Consider the following 20,940-nt stretch of genomic DNA (forward strand, 5'->3'; position numbering starts at 1 on the left):
CCTTGTGTTCAGAAACACTCACAGCTTGGCAATGAAGCTGGACTGTAATTTGGAAGGTAAATAAATAGCTGATCTTTTTATCCCCAGTAGCCAATCAGAAACGAGTTGTACAGTAATCATAATTATGGCTGCAGGCAGAGGCTGTAATTACAAAGGAGCTCCATGCATTCCCTGTGTGCTGAGTGTACCCAGTAATCGCCTTCAGTCCTGATGATGATGAATTGCAGGGGGGATCGTCCTCCAACAAACTTCGAGAAGTTGTGTGCTGAGACTGGGGCGGGGGCGGGGCCCCGACACCAACTACACCCATCCTTCTATATACAATGAGTGTGATGGGCTGCTGCTGGATCCTCAGTGCCGGTGTACCGTCACCCTGCAGTCACAGGAGCCAGGATCATCACCCCGGACAATGGACAAAGTGACTTCTACAAGTCCCAGGAGGATGGAGAGGAGGAGAGCCGGAGGAGTGCTCACCCTGGGCCACATCTGGAGCCTCATCTGCCTGCCTCTTCCTGCTGGATCCTATAACATCGATGAGTCCAGCCCTGGGCTCTTCCAAGGACCCCCTGGATCTCTGTTTGGTTATTCTGTCATCCTACACAGCTATGGGACTGAGAAATGGTCAGTGAATGCCAGTCTGCTTGACTTCCATGTTTAGAATTGATCAATTAATCAGCAAAGTATTATAATCCTACCATATATCATACAGTATTATAATCATATAATATAATGTGCAGTATTACTATCATACACTATTATGTACAGTGCTATAATCATGTAGTATAATGCATAGTATTATAGTTATTATTATTATACAGTATTTATATAGTGCCAACAGTTTGCTCAGCGCTGTATATTATAGTATGTTATACTCATATCCTGCACTACATGGTATTAAATTCATATAGTAAAACACACAATATTATAGACATGCAATATAATGTATAGTATTATAATCCTACCATATATCGTACCGTATTATAATCATATAGTATAATGCATAGTATTATATTCATAGTAAAACACACAATATTATAATAATATAGTATAAAACACAATATTAAAATCATAGTATAACACACAGTATTATAATCATACAATATGATATAAAGGATTATAATCATATAATATAATGCACAGTATTATAATCAGACAAACTAATGTACAGTATTAAAATCATATAATATAATGTGCAGTATTAAAATCATATAATGTACAGTATTATAATCATATAGTATAATGCATAGTATTTTACTCATACGTTGCACTACACAGTATTATAATCATATAGTACAATGTACAATATAATCATATAGTATAATGTACAGTATTACAATCATACAATATAATGCAAAGTATCATAATCCTACAATATAATATACAGTGTTATCATCAGAGTGTATATTGCCTATTGTAATCATACAATATAATGCATAGTGTTATGAGCATACATTGCACTACACACTATTATAATCATAAATTATAATAAACAGTATAATAATCATACAGTATAATGCACAGTGTAATAATTATACAATATAATACACAGTATAATAATCATACAGTATAATGCACAGTGTAATAATTATACAATATAATAATCATACAGTATAATGCACAGTGTAATATTTATACAATATAATACACAGTATAATAATCATACAATATAATGCACAGTGTAATATTTATACAATATAATGCACAGTGTAATATTTATACAATATAATGCACAGTGTAATAATTATACAATATAATGCACAGTGTAATATTTATACAGTGGGTGAAATGTATCACAACTGGAACAGACAGAATCTGGAGCAGCTGTGCATGGCAACCAATCCACTTCTATTTCCAGCTTGTTCAGTTAAGCTAACAAAATTTAATGTAGAAGCTGATTGGTTGCCATGCACAGCTGCTTCAGATTCTGGCTGCTTCAGTGTCATAAATTCCTCCCAGTATATTTACACATTATAATAATCATACAATATAATGCATAATATAGTTCTAATCATACAATATGATGGACAGTATTATAAACACAGAGTATAATGCAAAATATTCTACTCATATAGTCTCATACATGCTATTATAATTCTATAGTATAATGCATGATTTTATAATAATATACTATGAAGCACAGTATTATAATCATATAGTATAATACACAGTATTATATTCATGCAATATAATGCACAGTGTATTACTAATACAAAGGGTGAAATTTATCACAACTGGAACAGACAGAATCTGTTGCAGCTGTGCATGACAACCAATCTAGTTCTATCTTGAGCAGGGGTGGACTGACCATTTCGAAACTCGGGGGCCCGGGGTCAGTAGGGGGCCCCATGAGATGTCCCTGGTACCTTTTTCATATGCTTTTTTGAGTTTGGGCAAGGACACAGGGGCCCCATGATCCCCTATTGCCCGGGGGCCCCATGAGTTGTCAGTCTGCCCCTGATCTTGAGCTTGCAAAATTTAATGTAGAAGCTGATTGGTTGCCATGCACAGCTGCTTTAAAATATAGCTGCTTCAGTGTCATAAATTGCCAATACCAATATATTTACACAGTGTTATAATCATACAATATGATGCACAGTGTTATAATCATATAGTATAATCATGCATATTATTATTATTATCATATAGTATAATGCACTGTATTATAATCATATAGTATAATGTATAGTATTATAATGGTATAGTATAATGCACAGTATTATAATCAAACAGTATAATGCACAGTATTAAAATCATCTAGTATATTGCATAGTATTATATTCATTCAGTATAATGCTCAGTAATAATGTGCAGTCTTCTGAGCATTAATGTGCTGTGCGTTTAGGCAGCCTATTCATTTGGATGGGCTTCCTAAACCACCCAATTTGCAGCAAAAAACACTATAAACTGTGCGATGTGCAATTTCGGCGCACACCTGTGGCTGTGAGACCAGTGTGGTTGGTGGTGTGAATCACCTAAGGATAAATCGCACAGCTGTGCACCAACATGCAAAACATACATTTTTGCATTTGTGTTGAGGCATGCACCAACTCATGTGTTACTACATAGCAACAGCCTCAAGCATGCCATTGGCTCAAAGTTGCTCCGGAATTGTCCTTACTAGGACTTGCAGTACCACAACAGCTGGAGAAGTGGATTAGCCAGAATATAGAAAGTTAAATGGGAGTTGTTGCCCATAGAAACCAATTAGGCACACGCCTCCGTTCCTTTTGAAAATTTAAACAAATAAAGAATGTGATGGGCAATACATTCCTTGCTGCTCCTCTTCCATCTATTAGCCTTTGCTTTGCTTTGAATGTGATTGGACCTTTATTGTATATGCTGTAGAAATCATTTTTACAAACTCTTTTTCTTTCCCAGGATGATTGTTGGGGCCCCAAAAGCCAACCAGACCACCTGGCCAAATGTTAGCAGCCCTGGAGCAATTTTCAAATGTAAGATTGTAGATAACATCAATGGGACCTGCGAGGCGATGGATGTGGGTGAGTAGAACGCAGAGTGGGATTGGCGAGGATGGTGATGTCATGTGTTTGCTTCATGTTACAAGAGTCTTAGCAGTTTGTGAAAGTCAGGAAAAATGTAATTAGGTTGTTGTATACTTCCTGGAAGACTGGAAACTCTGTCACAGTCCTATGGGAAGTATAGATCCAGCTTTCCTGGTGATGCACACAGAGAGGGGTATTCATGGACTTGTAGTTCCACAGCAGCAGCTTTTCTTCTGTGAAGATTCATTTTTGTTTCCAGATTGGTTTCCTAAAGTAATATTATTTCTGCATCACATTCCTATACAGAAGACCAACACAGTCCGAGCATTTAAATTTAAATTAAAATACTGATATTGATCATTCTGTGGAAATATAGATTATTTGACCTGAAGATATGAGAGAGATGTGGTCAACCTAGAGCCAGGCTAGTTTTAGAATTTACAATCATGTTAGTATCCACTTTTCCCTCTCTGGGGTCTTGTTCGCACCATTGTAAAGAGCAAGCATTTACTTCATGTTAACGGTTTTAAACACTTTCCAAAGGCAATAAAAGCAAATGGTGTAGTACACACATACAATTCAGAAAGGCTTTGAATAGCTCTGCTACTCTTTGCATAGCTTTTGATCTGGTCAGCTATGCTTAACAGACGTCTATAACTTTCAAAGCTTTCCAAACCCCTCAGTACAAGTCAGAGCCCTGTAGACCCCTAATCAGATGTTTGGGAGGCTTCTGCTTTTGATACGTTTCCGTCCAGAACATTAATTAATAACTTTTTAACAAGGGGTTCTAAAAGCTCTAGGTCAGTGTTTCTCAACCTTTTTTTCAGCCATGACACCCTTTAAAATTATGGACAATCTCGAGGCGCCGCATTCTGAAATGTAAAAACTAAACTAATAGTTTTGCATAATGCAGCAGCATCTACAATTGTAGGACACCCAGTATTAGGCTCCATGTACACAGAACGTTTGGAAAACACTTCTGAACGATGGAAACTGACTGCTGGAAAACGTTGGGTAAAAAACATCTGTTTAGCCACGTTTGCATACCGTGTTTATAAGCGTTTATGTGCGTTTATGAGCCTTTGCCTTTAGAAGCGTTTTTTTAAGATAACATCAGGAGACCTTCCAAAATGCCCACAATGCACTGAAAAACAGTAAGGAATTAACTATTTCAGACATTTTGAGAGAAACAGAGGGAGCAGAAGCAGAGAGAGCAGTATGTGTTGAGATTACCTTTTTCTGGTTGTATTCACTATGGATCCCATCATGAGCATAATGCGGCACTACCATTTTTTCATCACGAAAAACCTGGAACTGATTGCGCTGGTGTGCTAGGTCCATTTGAATACATGGAAAATGCTTTGCATGCATTTCTGATGATGAAAAAAGGCTTTGGACAGCATCTGGATATGGAACAGTTCAAAAATGCTTCTAAACGCAAATGCTTATAAATGTGGTTAGCCATGTTTACAAGCATTTGGCGTTTGAAACGCTGATAAAATTGACTCCTGAACGCAAGTTTGGTGTGTTCAAAAAAACAACTGTAAACTAAATGGATAAAATTCAAAACACTAACACTGACGTATAAAGCCATTCATAACACTGCCCCTAATTACATCATCTCTAAATACCACCCAAACCGTACTCTCCGCTCCTCCCAAGACCTCCTACTCTCTAGCTCTCTTGTCTTCTCCTCCCATGCTTGTCTCCAGGATTTCTCAAGGGCTTCGCCCATCCTCTGGAACTCCCTACCCAAATCTATCAGGCTATCGCCTACTCTGCTCACTTTTAGGCGCACTCTGAAAACCCATCTCTTCAGGGAAGCCTACCCCGACCCAAGCTAATATTGGAATCCTCTACTCTTCCTACCACTCCATCCCCCACAGCTAATTACCTCTTGTACCACTATCCCTTCCCTCCTAGATTATAAGCTCCAAGGAGCAGGGCCCTCTAATCCCTCTTGTATTGAACTGTATTGTTACTGTACTGTCTCCCTCCATAATGTAAAGCACTGAGCAAACTGTCGGCGCTATATAAGTCCTGTATAATAATAATAATAATAACTACCTGTAAACGACTGTAAAGGAAAGAGTGTACATGGACACATAGGAAAACATTAGGGAGAGTTCAGGGGCTGCTGAAAAAAATGCAGAAAAGCTCCCGAATGTGAGTTTATCAGCTGCAGTGTACATGAACCCTTAGAGGGACTTTATTCTTACAAAGCAATACACCTTTGCACACTGGTACTGACTAGTGTTAAACTACCCCCCCCCCCCCCGCCCCAATATCTCTCCCTCACTCAGCTAATGTGACCCCAGTGCTGATGAAGTGGCAAACAAGGACACCCTCAGGCACCTGATGTCCTCCTTATCAATGAATTACGTCATTGGTTGTTAGGATGCCAGCATGGTGCCCAAGGCTGTGATGCTGCAAAGTGAAAACGTGGGGCTTTGTGTACCAAAACAAGGTAGGCTTGATCCACCTTGATCTAGTCCTTTTGAACAATTTGGGGCAATTTTTTAGGCATTCTGTCAAGGCACCCCTGAAGAACCCAGAAATCATCCCAGGGTGCAAGGGCACCCTGGTTTAAAAAGGCTGCTTTAGGTTAAGTTTAGATCTTTGAATGTCAGGAACACACACAAAATCAAACACTTTCCTGACATGCAGAGAAACATGGTCTTTTAGTAGATGCACAGTGGTCCCGTTAAGTTTTGGAAAAGAGTTAGGCAAGCCATAGATTGATCAGTTGCTAAATTCCTCCATCAACACAGTCAGTGTTGATGGGGAAATGTTTCTTGTACGGTTTGTGTTCTGCCGTTGGGAGGCGCGTGGAGCCTTCTTGGGCAAGGAGAACACAATGTTTATTGCTAGCAGCTATAGCAGCGGACAGTAATCGAATGCTAAAAATCCAACAGGCTGGTTGTACAGAAGTCAATTGATGGATCATTATTCTTTTTCGTTATATACTGATTAAATTAGAAAAGGGAATATTGGTAAATATTTAGTAAAGTGCTGCAGAAATTGTTGGTGTTACATAAGCCTCTATTGAAGTGCGCTTGATGCTAGATTTCCATGTTATCCTATTGTTCCTGTTCATATTTCAGCAATGTGCTGTCAGTTGAGGATGAATTCCAGGTATGGAAATTTTTACATAGTTACATTGGTCCAGCTTGGACCAATGTGAAAATATATGTGCCATACCTGTGGGATCTCCGTAGAAGCTTGAAATCACTGTAGAAGGCACAGTAGATTCTATATTATGAAGCGCAGTGAAGAACCAAAACGTCAAGATCACACTATACAGTGCATTCACCGGACAGTAACCACTGCAGCTGTTAATATCAAGTAGATGAATCCAGTAACTTCAGAGAAGAACACAGCGCTGTGGCGCATGTAGTAATGTAAAAACCCCACTAGGGGGTGTACCTTTATTAAGATAAACTGTGAGTACACATAAAAGCACAAGCCTGTGGCTTGAAGGGGATGTCCGGGTCAGGATGGACGCCCATCCATGCAGAAGGAATGCAGTGTGGTGGTGAGATGAGATGGGCCTGTCAAATGCAGGGACCACATGATTGCAGCGTCCCAGGATGACGTCACTGCGATATCCAGGAGACGGAGGGGAAGACCAACGTACGGCTGCAAGCTGAAGTGGAAGGCCGGGTACCAGGACGAAGTGGGCAGCTCGTCCCAACTTGTTTAAGGTTGTTGTACAGATGGACAAGCCATCTGCTCCATCCCTGGTGTCTCCCCCTACACTCCTTAGGGCCGGCCCTTGTTCGGCTGGTCTTCTATAAAATGGCCGCTTACCACTGTAATCCAGGACTTGATAAAGCGCATGCGTGCGAAACATGTCCTCCTGGTAACCGGCCTTCCACTTCAGCTTGCGGCCGTACATTGGTACAGGAACTTCTATAAAACTACTACTAATAATAATAAGGTGAAGTTGCATCTCTTTTAACTCCTTAATGTCGGAAGACTGGATGGACTTCCTGATCATGTGATCACTGTGTTTGGCTGTCACAGTGGTCACATGATTGAGAACCTGTCCCACCTATCCTTGGTCATAAACAGACCCTAGGAGCTGTATGTGACAGCTCAGTCACTGTGCACACTTTCAGCACAGAAACCCCACCCCCTTATGGAGGCATATGTGTGTATTAAGGCCCACCTTCTCTGCTGCTGCACATGTGCGTTATATGGTCAGCAAGAAGTTAAGTACTCCATCAGGTGCTAACAAAAATCTTTTTCATTTCCCTGGCGCATAATTATGCACTCTCTTATATTCATCCTTATATAACATACACTTTGCTAGGCTAGTGTCTTTCATAAATCCAGGGCCATGTGTAGTGTTTCAGTTGTAATGGATTCTCTGGTATTTTAATTTTTTTTTGTGTTTGTTCTGTTGCACAACATTTAGCTCCCACTGCATGATCTGTGGATTTTGCAACATATTTGAACAGTCATTTAAACTTTGTTTCAGTTTCCACATCTTTATAAGAGTAAACAAATGGGCTCCTAATTCCATCTCCATTCACTAAGCCCTGTATGTGTGAAGGGGGATGTGTGGTTGTAGGGGATTGTGGATTGATCTCAACTGCTAGATAACAAGGCCTGCTACCATGTTCTGGGCAGGAAATGAAGCGGATATGTAAAACACAGCTTCCTTACTTAAAGCTACATAAAGTCTAATCTACTTATGTTTTGCCTTCCCTGGTTCCTCCTTTTCCCCCTTATCAGCATAAAAATGAAAATGTTTAAAAAAAAACTTTCCATTTTTAGGGCCCATTCACACCAGAACATGGTTCGGTAAACCTGTGACCCATGCAGGGGCGGACTGACAACTCATGGGGCCCCGGGGCAATAGGGGATCATGGGGCACCTGTGTCCTCATCCACACCTAAACCACACACAAAAAAGCCTATGAAAAGTACCAATGGCATCTCATGGGGCCCCCTACTGACCCCAGACCCTTGGGCAGTGTCCCCGAGTTCCCAAATGGTCAGTCCGCCCCTGGTCCCATGTATGTTTCCTGCACGGCATTCAAAGTGTATTGCAGTTGTGGTCTGCAGCAGGTGTCAATCTTAAGTTAAAGTGTTACTAAACCCAGGCCCTGCATTCACTATATCTGCTTTCCCACAGTACACACAACTTGGAAGTGCAATTATTTTAGTAAATCTAAACTGCTAAATACCTTTTCTCATCAGCAGTTAGAGCAGTCTTGTGACTTCAGCAGAGCACTGGTTAAAGCTTGTAGGAGAGTTTTCTTTCTGCTCTAGAAGGATGCAAAACCCCTGACCTCTATCTGGACAGCACTGATTGGCCCAGTGTTGATCACATGCACCCACCCAAGAAAAAAAAACTCTAGCAATACACACAAAACTGAGAATGTGCATGTGGCCACGGGTTCAGTCTGTCTTATCAAGTGGATTTTGAACAAGAGGAGGGGTAGAAAAGACAGGATCAAACAGCCCTTTTACACAATGCAGAGGCTTAACCCCTTAGATTCCACAGTGAGTATAACAAGCATGCTTTACTGCATATACAGACTGATTTTACTGTTTTGGGTTTAGTAAAACTTCAATAGCACACACCAGATTGGTACAGATGTAGTACATGCACTACTTTTGGCACAGTGCAATTTCAGCTCATTCAAAATGAAAACGCACAACACAGAGCTGTGAGATTCCCGGAGTGAACCAGCCCTTATGACATACCTTATTTTAAAAGTCAGTGACATCATCACTGGGTCTCTTTACTTTTATATGCACTGCATACTAGTACATTATGAGAGACGTACCTGTACAAAGAGCCCTCCAGCGCCACTCTGTCACAGCACCCATCTTCTCCTGGTCTTCCATCTGGGTACGCAGGCTCCAGCAGTATGAATGGCTGGAGCCTTAATGACGTCACTCCAGCACGTGTGTGCGGGAGCCCTCGGTTGTGTCACGGAGCTTTGAAGGTCCAGCATGCTGTGCTGTCCCTTCAGAGCACATGCGCCAGTGACATCTCCGGCTGCATGCTGTGTGAGTATCTCCTAAATAGTGCAAGTTTAGGAGATAGTCACTGTACCTACCTACCTTTGTTATAGGCTTACCTGTAGGTACAACTTACAAAGTGGACTTTACTTCCACTTTAACCACTTGCCTTCTAGAGGATTTACCCCCCTTACTGACAGGGCCTCTTTATGCTGTATCCAAACAAAATGTACGTCCTTTTTTTCACACAAATAGAGCTTTCTTTCAGTAGTATTTGATCACCTGTGCACTTTTTTTTTTCGTGCTATAAAGCAAAAAAAACCCCGAAAATTGTGAAGAAAAATTATATTTTTTCCTTTTTACTTTCGGCTATAAAAAATATATAGTAAACTCAAAGTTAGTCATCAGGTTAGGCCAAAATGTATTCTGCTACATGTTTTTTGTAAAAAAATCCCAATAAGTGTACATTGATTGCATTGTGTGAAAGTTATAGCGTCTACAAACTATGGTATAGATACTGCAATTTACGCCAATTCTTTGCTATACAGCGCTGCACTAGTTTAACTGACAATTGCGCGGTCATGTAATATGATGCATAAATTAAATTTCTGTAATTTTTTCACACAAATAGAGCATTCTTTTGGTGGTATTTGATCACCTGTGCACTTTTTATTTTTGGCGCTATAAACAAAAACGTTTTCTCATTTTCTCATTTCTGTCATAAAAAATATATCCAAAAAACTCAAGTTTCATCATACATTTAGGCCAACATGTATTCTGCTACATGTTTTTGGTTAAAAAAATCCCAATAAGTGTATATTGATTGCTTTGTGTGAAAGTTAGTGTCTACAAACTATGGTATAGATAATGGAATTTACACAGCTTTTACTTTCTGACTGGCCATCACATTTCTTGAGATTCTAAAATACCAGGACAGTACAAACACCCCCAAATTACCCCTTTTCAAAAATTAGATACCCTAAGCCAGGGGTGTCCAAACTTTTTTCAAAGAGGGCCAGATTGGATGAAGTGAACATGGTGGAGGGCCGAACATTTTTCCGAACATTCTTTGAACCATTACAATTAAATGCAAATAAATTATTTTATGCCAAGTTAATTGCAAACAACATACTTTTCATTTCATAACATTAAGATCAACTGACAGCTGAGTTTTCACAATGTATTGAAAATAAATTTTAAAAAAACTTACCTGCACTAATGTGAAGGGTGAAAAAGGTAGCTGGAGCTGAAATCTCTGCTCGGCAGCCGGGAGGGGAAGAGAAATACACTTCACGCTGGAAGCCCGGCCCTGATGTCACCGCCTTCTGTCGCCCCCCAGCGCGGCGCAGTCACGCATGCGCACTGCTCTCAAGCAGAAGACTGTCTGCCACAGAAGGGAGGGCCATGCGACAGCCGCATTTACACAGACCAGGGAGAACGCGCCGCAGTCAGGCATGCGCACTGCCCTCTGCTCTCAAGCAGAAGACTGTCTGCCATAGAAGGGAGGGCCGTGGGAGGGCCACATTACACAGAGCAGGGAGGGCTGTTGGAGGGCCGTATTAAACCAACCCCCGGGCCGTAAATGGCCCACAGGCCGGACTTTGGACATGCCTGCCCTAAGCTATCTGCTGAGAGGCATACTGAGTCCATGGAAGATTTATTTTTTTCACTAGTTTTTGGAAAATGACAAAACCATTTTTTTTTTTACACAAAGTTGTCATTTAAATTATATATTTATCACACAAGCCATGGGTATATGTGGAATTACCCCCCAAAATACATTCTGCTACTTCTACCTAGTATGGGGATACCACATGTGTGAGACTTTTTGGGAGCCTAGCCACATACAGAAGCATGAAATCCAATGACCACTTTGAAAGCCTGAAGGTGCGTAACTTCCTTACTTCACTTCCTCAATACCTATCACAGTTTCGAAGGCCCTAACATGCCAGGATAGCAGCAACTCCCCCCCCCCCCCCCCCCAAATGATCCCTTTCTGGAAAGTAGACACTCCAAGGAATTTAAAAAGATGCATGGTGAGTATTTTGCAGATTTTTTTCTCACAAGGTTTTGAAATATAAATAAGTAAAAAAAAAATGTTTTTGTTTTCTTTCTTCATTTTCCAAAAACTTGTGGCAACAAACGAGATCTGAAAAATACTCAACATGCTTCTTATCATAATCCTTGGGGTGTCTACTTTCCAAAAAGGGGTCATTTGGGGGGGTTTGGAGCCATGCTGGCATTTCAGGGCCTCCGAATCTGTGATAGGTAGTCAGGAAGTGTAATGAGGAAATAAAGCCCTTTAAATGCCTGAAGGTGCTTAATGGATTTTGGGGTCCCGTACTTGGCTAGACTGCCAAAAAGTCTCTCACATGTGGTACCCCCATACTCCGGAGAAGTAGCAGAATGTATTTTGAGGAGTAATTCCACATATACCCATGGCATGTGTGTGCAATAAATCATTTAAGTGACAATTTATTTTTTGTCATTTTCCAAAAACTTGTGGTGAAAAAATAAATTCTTCTATTGACGCAACATGCTTCTCAGCAAATAGTTTGGGGTGTCTACTTTACAAAAAGGGTTGTTTTGGGGGTGGGGGCATCATTCACTGTCCTAACCACCTGAAGACCAAGCCTTTTTTGACACTTTTTGTTTACATGAAAACAATCAGTATTTTTTGCTAGGAAATTACATTGAACCCCAAAAATTACATATTTTTGTAAAGCAGACACCCTAGTGAATAAAATGGTGGCTGCTGCAATGTTTTATTATTATACAGTATTTATATAGCACCAAAGGGTATGCTCAGCACTGTACAGTAGCAAGGGGGACAGAACATGAGACAAGACAGTAACAATACAATAGACGAGGGGTTCGAGGGCCCTGCTCTTTCGAGCTTACAATTTATGTCACATAATACTCGTGCAGCGATTTTTCAAACGCAATATTTTTTAAAAAATACACTTTTTTATTTTTAATGCACAAAAACACAATATATTGGCCAATTATTTGGTAATATATAAAAGATGTTGGTATGCCGAGTAAATAGATACCAAACATGACATGCTTTAAAACTGCGCATGCCCAGTGCGATGGTGACAAACTACATACATTTTTAATATCCATAGGCAATGCTTTAAAATTCTTTACAAGCTATTATTGTAGATTTACAGAGGAGGTTTAGTACTAGAATTACTGCCCTTGATCTGATGTGCGTGGTGATATCTCACATGCATGGCGCAACCACTTTTTACATACCGACACAGGGTCAACACTCACGCACACTCACTTTTTTTAAGTTATTTTGATTTTTTTTATTATTTTTACCCTGTCCCTTTCATTTTTTTTATCACTTTTAATGCAATCACAGGGAATGCAAATATCCCCTATAACTTCAGTGGGCATTGTCATATATTCTTTTTTGAGAAATTTGGGGTCTATCAGACTCTAGATATCTCCTCTGCCCTTACATTATCTTATCTCACCAAGGTTGGTGTGATCAGATGCTTTCCCAATTTACAAATGGCGCTGTTTATATCCTGCGAAACTGAAGTGATGAAATGCTTGTAGCTTCCGATTTCTTAGACTATAGAGGTGATTGGCACCATTTCGGTCTCAAATCAGCTCTATGATCAGCTGGCAGAAACACCGGCGGCATTCTCAGGTTCCCCAGATGGTCGGGATTGCCTGAGAAGGCCGTGGAAGGCAGCGGAGGAGGGGGGACATCGCCTCCCGCTCCTTGTAAAAGCAATCCTGCAGCTAATTAGCCACTAGGATTGCTTTTACATGAAAGCTGATCGTCGGCTGAAAAGAACGATACCAGGATGATTCCTGATGCTGTAGACATCATCCTGGTGTAGCCATTCAAAGTCCAGGGATGTACCAGTACGCCGCTGGTCCTTGTTGGGTATATATGCTATGTTTTTTTTTTTGTAGGCAGCCTGTGGGCTGAATGAAAAAAAGAGAAGAAATCTCTGCCAGAAAAAGTGTGTGGTATGCCCACTATTAGAATATACCGCCCTGCATCCACCCACTTCTAATGGTGGGCACACATTAGGTCGCACGGTGCCACTTCCAAGATTTTACAAATGTCTAAATAGTGGCATGCTTGAATAAAAACTGTCCACGTATAAGTGGTACCCCATATGGAAAAAGGATGACACCAAGTCCCAAACTGTCTTGCCACTGCTTTCCATGTAGTCTGGGCTTCCGGGGGGCTCCACGTGACTATCTTTTCCCTCATAAATCCGAAACTTATATGTACAGCCTGTTGCCCTCTCACAGGACTTATACATCTTGACCCCATATCTGCCACGCTTGCAGGGGAGAAATTGTTTGAATGCAAGGCGGCCAGAAAAATTAATGAGGACTCATCAACGCAGATTTTTTCCTGGGGAGTATAGATATCTGCAAATTTTTGGTTAAGGTGATTTACGAGGGGCCGAATTTTGTAGAGTCGGTCAAATTCAGGGTCACCCCGAGGATGACAGATTGTATTGTCGTTGAAATGCATAAAACACATTATATTCTCATATCTATGCCTGGCCATGGCAGCAGAGAACACGGCATATGATGAATCGGGTCTGCGGACCAATACAACTGCAATTTATTTTTTTAAGTAATGCCCATGTTGAGGGTTAGGCCCAAAAAAAATTTTGATTCGTAAACCGTAATGGGTTTCCATGCGAATGGTCTGGTAAGGTTTGAATTTGGGTTGGCGGTGATAAATTGTTGTGCATATAAATTGCTTTGATCCACAATCAATGCATACAGATCTTCTGTGAAAACCAGCTGCAAAAAATCAAGAGGAATAGTTAAATTTGCTATTTCCACCTGAATTCCGGGTTGGGCAGTGAATGGGTAAAGTACGGGTGCTGCAGAATTTGTGGGCTGCCAATTGGGATTTGCAAGCACATCCGGAAGGATACTAAGGGCTCTACAGGCCTGTGTATGAATTCTTGGTGGCTGCGGGACAATACCACACCAGCTTGTACTGCACTTATGGGACTCGCCACATCACCAAGTCATACTGCAGTGCTGGTATGTGAAAGACCAGGTATGTAATAGGCTGCTGATGCTCGCCAGATCACCAAAAGGTAGAGCAGCACTAGTACAGGCACTTTGCTGCATGTGAGAGTCTTTTTGTGCAATGTATCAAGTGACAGTGACCTGGGGTACTGTCGGGCAATCTGATGCTATCTGGGAGGGGTGTGAAAACTACAGGAGCAGGACTCACGTAAATGTACGTGATTTTGCGCAGCTGTGCCACCCTATAGCAGTATTTCTGCTATAGAACGGTCAGGAAGCAGTTACAGAAGCGGTTTGCTTTACGGCACTGTGTTACTTTAACTGAAAATTGTGTGGTCATGCAACGCTGCACACAAATTAAATTTACGTCCTTTTTGTCCCACAAATTGAGCTTTATTTTAATGGTATTTGATCGCGGTTTTTATTTTTTGCCTTATAAGAAAAAAAAAGACCGACAGTTTTGAGAAAAAAAACTATATTTTGGACTTTTTGCTATAAAACATGTCCAGTAAAAAAATTTAAAAATCAAATTTCGTCATAAACTTAGGCCAAAATGTATTCTGTGACATGTCTTTGCTAAAAAAAATCCCAATATGTGTAAATTAAATGGTTTACTTGCGTTTACAAATGACGGTATAGATACTGGATTTTTTTCTAATACTAATAATGGCGGCGATCAGTGACTTATGGCGGCAATCAGCGACTTATAGTGGGACAGCGGGACTGTGGCCGACATTCTGACACTGGTGGGGAACTGACTTGGTGTGTGCTTCACTGTAAGCACAGTGGTCGGGCTGGCTGTGCCCAGCTATCCCGAGCAGTGTGCCCAAACTGACAGGGAGGAGGGCTGCATTGTAAACAATGCAGCCCTCCTCCCTGTCGGTGATCTCCGGTAATCAACAGGCGCTGGCAGGTAATCTCTGGCTGGGACCCAGTGATTGACACCTGGGGCTGTGATCGGCGGTGCGAATAGGGCGGTCGCGTGCATTGCACAGAAATGCAGGATCACATATAAATACGTGATCCTGCGCACAGGGGCCACCTTACGGCAATAAAAGTACTGTGGGCGATCCCTAAGTGGTTAAGGTATAAAATGTCCCAGCATTTGTATCGCCCTCTCCCCCCCACCCCTTATTCTTACCTGAGTCCTATCTCAATTCAGCAATTTGCCCATCAGTAGCAGTGATATTCTCTCTCCCCGTAGGACACAAAAGCAGCAGGTGGGGGCTATTGGCTATCAAATGCTGTGAGAATGGTGTGAGGGCATGGCTGAGATGCGCTGTGTGTGTCTATGGATGCAAAAAGCCCAGTTCGGTAGCGAGCCTGCACGTGTGCCCCCATAGCAAGCTTCGGCTGAAAGGCTTCTGTGGAATGAAAATGTTGGACATTTTTCATTCAATCAGCAGCTGAAGCCAATAGGCTGCAGCATTGATCAGTGTATTCTGACAGCGAAGGAGTTCCAGAAGTCAGAATACAATAGCACAGCCGGGAGAATGGGGGATTTTGATCACTTTTTCTCAGCCTACTGGATGATTGAAAAAACAAAAAGGACCCTTCTATCCTCAGCCATAGCTCCCTAGCTTCTGGATCTGGGAAACAATATAAAGCTGCTGTATGCATGTCTCTTTTGTCAGTATTTATATCCTCAGAAGGTCATGTATGTAGCAAAGGTTACAGGAAGACGTGCAAAGCCACAGCTGTTTGTTTTCTTGGAAGTACAGGAAACACACAGTGCTAGCAAGGCCAGGGGGCTGGAGTCTGGAAGCTCAGTACTAACCAATAAAACATGTACAAGCTAATAAATCAATATTAAAGAACACCTGTGTATATTCTTCAGCTGAAATATTGATCTGATTATCAGCCTAAATGACTATCATTCTGTTTTTAACCTTCGCCTCTCACACCTGTTCATCCCCCATGGACCAGAGCAATTGCTACATTTCTGCTATGGGCCTATTTATTCGGCAATAACTTTGTTATTACTAAAGAAAACAAGGTGATACAAATATTGTTTTTAAGGACAAACAAGACTTTCTTTTAATAATATTGTCTTGCAGCTTTTTTTTCTTTAAATTCTTAGACAATAAAATGCAACAAAACTAAACAAAATTCTCATTTTCTTTTTTTTTTTAGCAGTGTTACTGCACATAAAATGTGTACATTTTATACTGTATTTGTCCTGTTTAAAGTGACACTAACATTATGATTCTGGTAAAAAACATTGCAAAGTTATTTACAAATGAAATATTGTATTTTTTAATTTTTTTTTTTTTTTAAATGTGAAATGTGTAAAAATATTAACAAACAAAGAAAAAAACAACAATAAAGCTTAACTATTATTAGTTAAAGTGCCTTTAAAGTCTTAAGTTTTATTTCCTTAAAATAACAGACAGGCTTATATTTACCAAATCGCATGTTTGCAATAACTTCACATCACTGTCTCCCTCTCTTCTTAGGCTAGGTTCACATCTCTGTGGCTGGGGAACAAAATTTAATGTGTTCCCGACCCACAGAGAAATACACTGCACTTTAGCAGATGCCTGGGAGTGCTGTTAATTCTTAATGCCACCTACAGCATATTTTCATGCATACAGAACCACATAGTGCTGCTGCACCATACAGCTTGATGAAAAATTAAAAAAAAGGGTCAAGACTTCTTTCCCTGCATTTCTCCTGGGTAGGGCAGCCCATTAAAATGAACAAGCTGCCTTATCAGCAACATGTGCATGCAAATATGCAGCCCTGCTTCACATCAAAATCCCCTCTTCACATTACTGTCCTTAGCCCCCCCATGAATGTCCTTAGCCATGACCCATTACTGTTCTGAACTCCCCCATTACTGTCCTCAGTTACTCCATTAATGTCCTCAGCCATGACCCATTACTGTTCTGAGCTCCCCCATTACTGTCCTCAATTACCCCATTAATGTCCTCAGCCACCACCCATTACTGTTCTGAGCTCCCCCATTACTGTCCTCAATTACCCTATTATTATTATACAGTATTTATATAGTGCCAAAGGGTTTGCTCAGCGCTGTACAGTAGCAAGGGGGACAGAACATGAGACAAGACGGTAACAATACAATACACGAGGGGTTCGAGGGCCCTGCTCTTTCGAGCTTACAATCTACGAGGGAGGGGAAAGTGGTACAGGAGGAAGTGGCTGTGGGGGATGGAGTGGTGGGAGAAGTGGAGGAGATCAGTTGTTAGGTGAGGGTGGGGTAGGCTTCCCTGAAGAGATAGGTTTTCAGGGTGCGCCTGAAGGTGAGGAGGGTAGGTGACAGTCTGATGGATTGGGGTAAGGAGTTCCAGAGGATGGGGGAAGTCCTGGAGAAGTCCTGCAATCGGTCGTGGGAGGAGGAGACCAGGGAGCTAGAGAGTATTAATGTCCTCAGCCCCTCATTACTGTCCTCAGTCCCCCAATTACTGTCCTGAGCCCTTCCATTACTGTCAAGAGCCGATCCATTACTGTCCTGAGCCACCCATTACTATCCTGAGGTCCCCCTTTACATCTCCATCCCCTTCTTGTCCTACCTTACATAGACAGGGAGGAGGCACAGCAGGTTTGGACAGAAGGAAGGAGCTGCAAGCTGGTGATTGGTTGCTAGGAATGCCCTGCATCCTGACAACCAATCGCTTGTTAACTCAAGAAGCGCCTGCCCTCCATCCAGAGCTCTGTGAGAATGAGAATGACAGACCCTGAGCAGAATGGCACCTAAATGGTGGGACTGCAGCAGTCCAGATAGGACATTGACTCTGTCCAGGTCCAGACTGCGGTCCACTATTTAGTGATGCCCGCCATAGATGATTACTTTTTCTTAGATCAGCCAGATGGCTGATCAAAAAAAACCCAAACAGATTCCCCTTCCACACATTGAGGTGGATGAAGGAATCCTCCTCCACTGGATTGTTGTATCCTGATATTGGGGACTCCTCTGCTCTCAGTATACCTGATCGAACACCAACTTTCCAACATTCCTCTTTGGAAGGAGTCAATCACTAGTTTGATTCCACTCAAACATGAATGACCATAGATGGATTGAAATTCTTCTGGTCCCTGGTGAAACGGCACATGCACAGAGGCCATACATCAGCTGGCTCCTGATGAACTAGCCAAATTTCATTCAGTGGGTGGCCCGGTCTACTACCTCCTGCCTGACATCCATTTGACTGAAAATGTGAAGCACACTGAGGCGCATAGACTTGAATAAATTGTCGCTTTGCAACACTTCAGAAAAGTAAAAAAAAAGGTTAATCAGCCCGGTAATATAGAAACGGGTCTCTTTTTTATGGCCTGTCCTGCCTTAATCCATCAACCTGTCCTTAATTGATTCCCTAAAGTTGAAAACATTCATGGTCTTGAATGCAAACAGTGTGTATTTGAGATTCACCCGTAGAGATGTCAGATTGGGAGCATCAGCTGTGTCTGTGCGGCCTCTGCGTCTCATGTGACATCAATGGGACTGCCTGCTCGGGGATGCATGGAACGCCTGTGTATCACTTTGCAGGTAAACACGGTCCTTGCAACGACATACACTGTAGCTCGCCCCATATGATTGCAACACACAAGTGGCACATCACACAAGTATAAATAGGCCCTTACATGGCTTTAACAATCACTGAGATGCACAATGGTTCAAAAATCTATCCTGCCTGTGTGACCATTGCAATGTTTTCTGAAGTCGTTTTTCAATTTCTATGTTTACAGCACAAACCATATTTTTCCCACTTCAAGGGGAGCGCAAAGTAACTATCATGCATTATAAACCAATAAAGGAAGTCTTTAGCTATTCTTCAGTATCCTGTCGCCTGGTATTATATCTGCTGGGGAAGCATAAAGGCTGCATTACAGCTGCTTATATCACGATGCAGTTTTCATTATATGGCTCCATGCACACGGGGCATTTTAATAACGCTGGTAAAATTAGCTGTGTAAAGTCACATTAAAAATGTGAGTTTTTCAGTGTTTTTGTATTAGTGTTTTGCTGCATTTTTTCGCATTTGCATTTTTTAGAGGTTTTTTTTACTAACAAAAAAAAATATTTTTTTTTGGTCAAAAAAAGTCCAAAAATGCTGGTTTGCTGTGATTTACCATGTTTTACCGTGTTTTGCCATGTTTTTCAGCGTTAGAGCATTTTTACAGCTAAAGAACTCCTCTAGAAACCCTCTAGTTCTGGATTTTTTTTCCAGCCAAAAAACGTCCCTGCCAAAAAACGTTGATTACAGTCTGTGTGCATAGACACAAAGAATAACATGCTGGGGAGTTTACTGTCTTTAGAAAAAAATATCAAAAGCCAAAAACAGCTGCTGTAAAAATGTCCAGTGTTCATGAGGATTTAGCGCTTGGATTAAATCTGGTGTAAGCATTAGAGACCTGTCAGACCTGCATGCCCTCTCTGATTGACAGGCAGGTTTACACATTGACAATCCAGGCCTGCATGTTCATATTTTTGAGTATGACTGTTTATGCCTAATAAGCAGGGAGTGGTTGAGCAGCAAACACTTGTGGATCTGGCTTACTGGAAGTCAGCTAAAGATGAATGATTGCCCAAAATTTCCAGCATGGCCATTTGCTTTTTCACTCTGAATCAGTTGGGGCGTGTGTTGCTTTTGCTGGTGCTCATAGATAAGAGATCATTGCCCCATGCAGCCCAAACCAGACAGGAGGTTTATGGCTACCTTACATCTTTAGGTAAAGTTTTTACAGTCTCTTTTTTTTCTCTTAAAATCATCAAATCAAGATCTGCATAGGAAGTTGGGGTGGTGAGGGAGCCATGTGGTAGAGCAGGGAAGACAAGTAATGGGAACTTGCATCTTTGCTCTTTTTGGGTTTACTTTAATATGACTTAATGGTTAGCACCTCTGTCCTGCAGTACCGGGGCACCTGGTTCCTATCTCCGTCAGGACACTGTCTGTCTGCATGGAGTTTGCATGTTCTTCCTGTGCTTGCTTCTACAATCCAAAGCATGGATTAATGGAATAATTGGCTTCTGTCTTCTTATGCCCTTTGTGTATGCATGTAGGTATGCAAAATAGGAACCATAGATTGTAAGTTCCATGGGGAGAGGGATTGATATGAATATACAGTATGCGTAGTGCTGCCTATATAAATACCTATAAGATAGGTGGTGGACACTATATAAATACTTATAAGATGTTGTTACTAATACCTTTGTTACTAGGATAATGCAATTTTATTGGCTCCCTGATGAACCCCTTTATGACAGAAATACACATATATATGCAGCAGTGGGAAGGTGAGCCTTAAAGTGGTTGTAAAGACTCAAGGTTTTTTACCTTCATGCGTTCTATGCATGAAGGTAAAAAACATTCTCTGTGCAGCAGCCCCCCCCCCAATACTCACCTAAGCCCCCTCTTGATCCAGCGATGTGCACTGGAATCTCGGCTATCCCAGGACTCCCTCTCCTCATT

General features: G+C 41.3%; 1 protein-coding gene across 1 annotated transcript in view; it reads left to right on the forward strand.

Annotated features, from left to right (window-relative positions):
* Positions 1 to 317: 317 nt before the first annotated feature.
* ITGA4 (integrin subunit alpha 4) overlaps positions 318 to 20,940 on the forward strand; it is a 188,606-nt gene continuing 167,983 nt past the window's right edge. Inside the window, exons 1-2 of the mRNA XM_089680832.1 lie at positions 318 to 621; positions 3,379 to 3,500. Of these exons, the coding sequence (XP_089536958.1) occupies positions 410 to 621; positions 3,379 to 3,500 (334 nt within the window). The 5' untranslated portion in view covers positions 318 to 409. The remainder of the gene's footprint in view (positions 622 to 3,378; positions 3,501 to 20,940) is intronic.

This window comes from Staurois parvus, unplaced genomic scaffold, assembly GCF_062004578.1.
Source record: "Staurois parvus isolate SC_StPar_1 unplaced genomic scaffold, SC_StPar_1.0 ptg000251l, whole genome shotgun sequence".
Lineage (NCBI taxonomy): Eukaryota > Metazoa > Chordata > Amphibia > Anura > Ranidae > Staurois > Staurois parvus.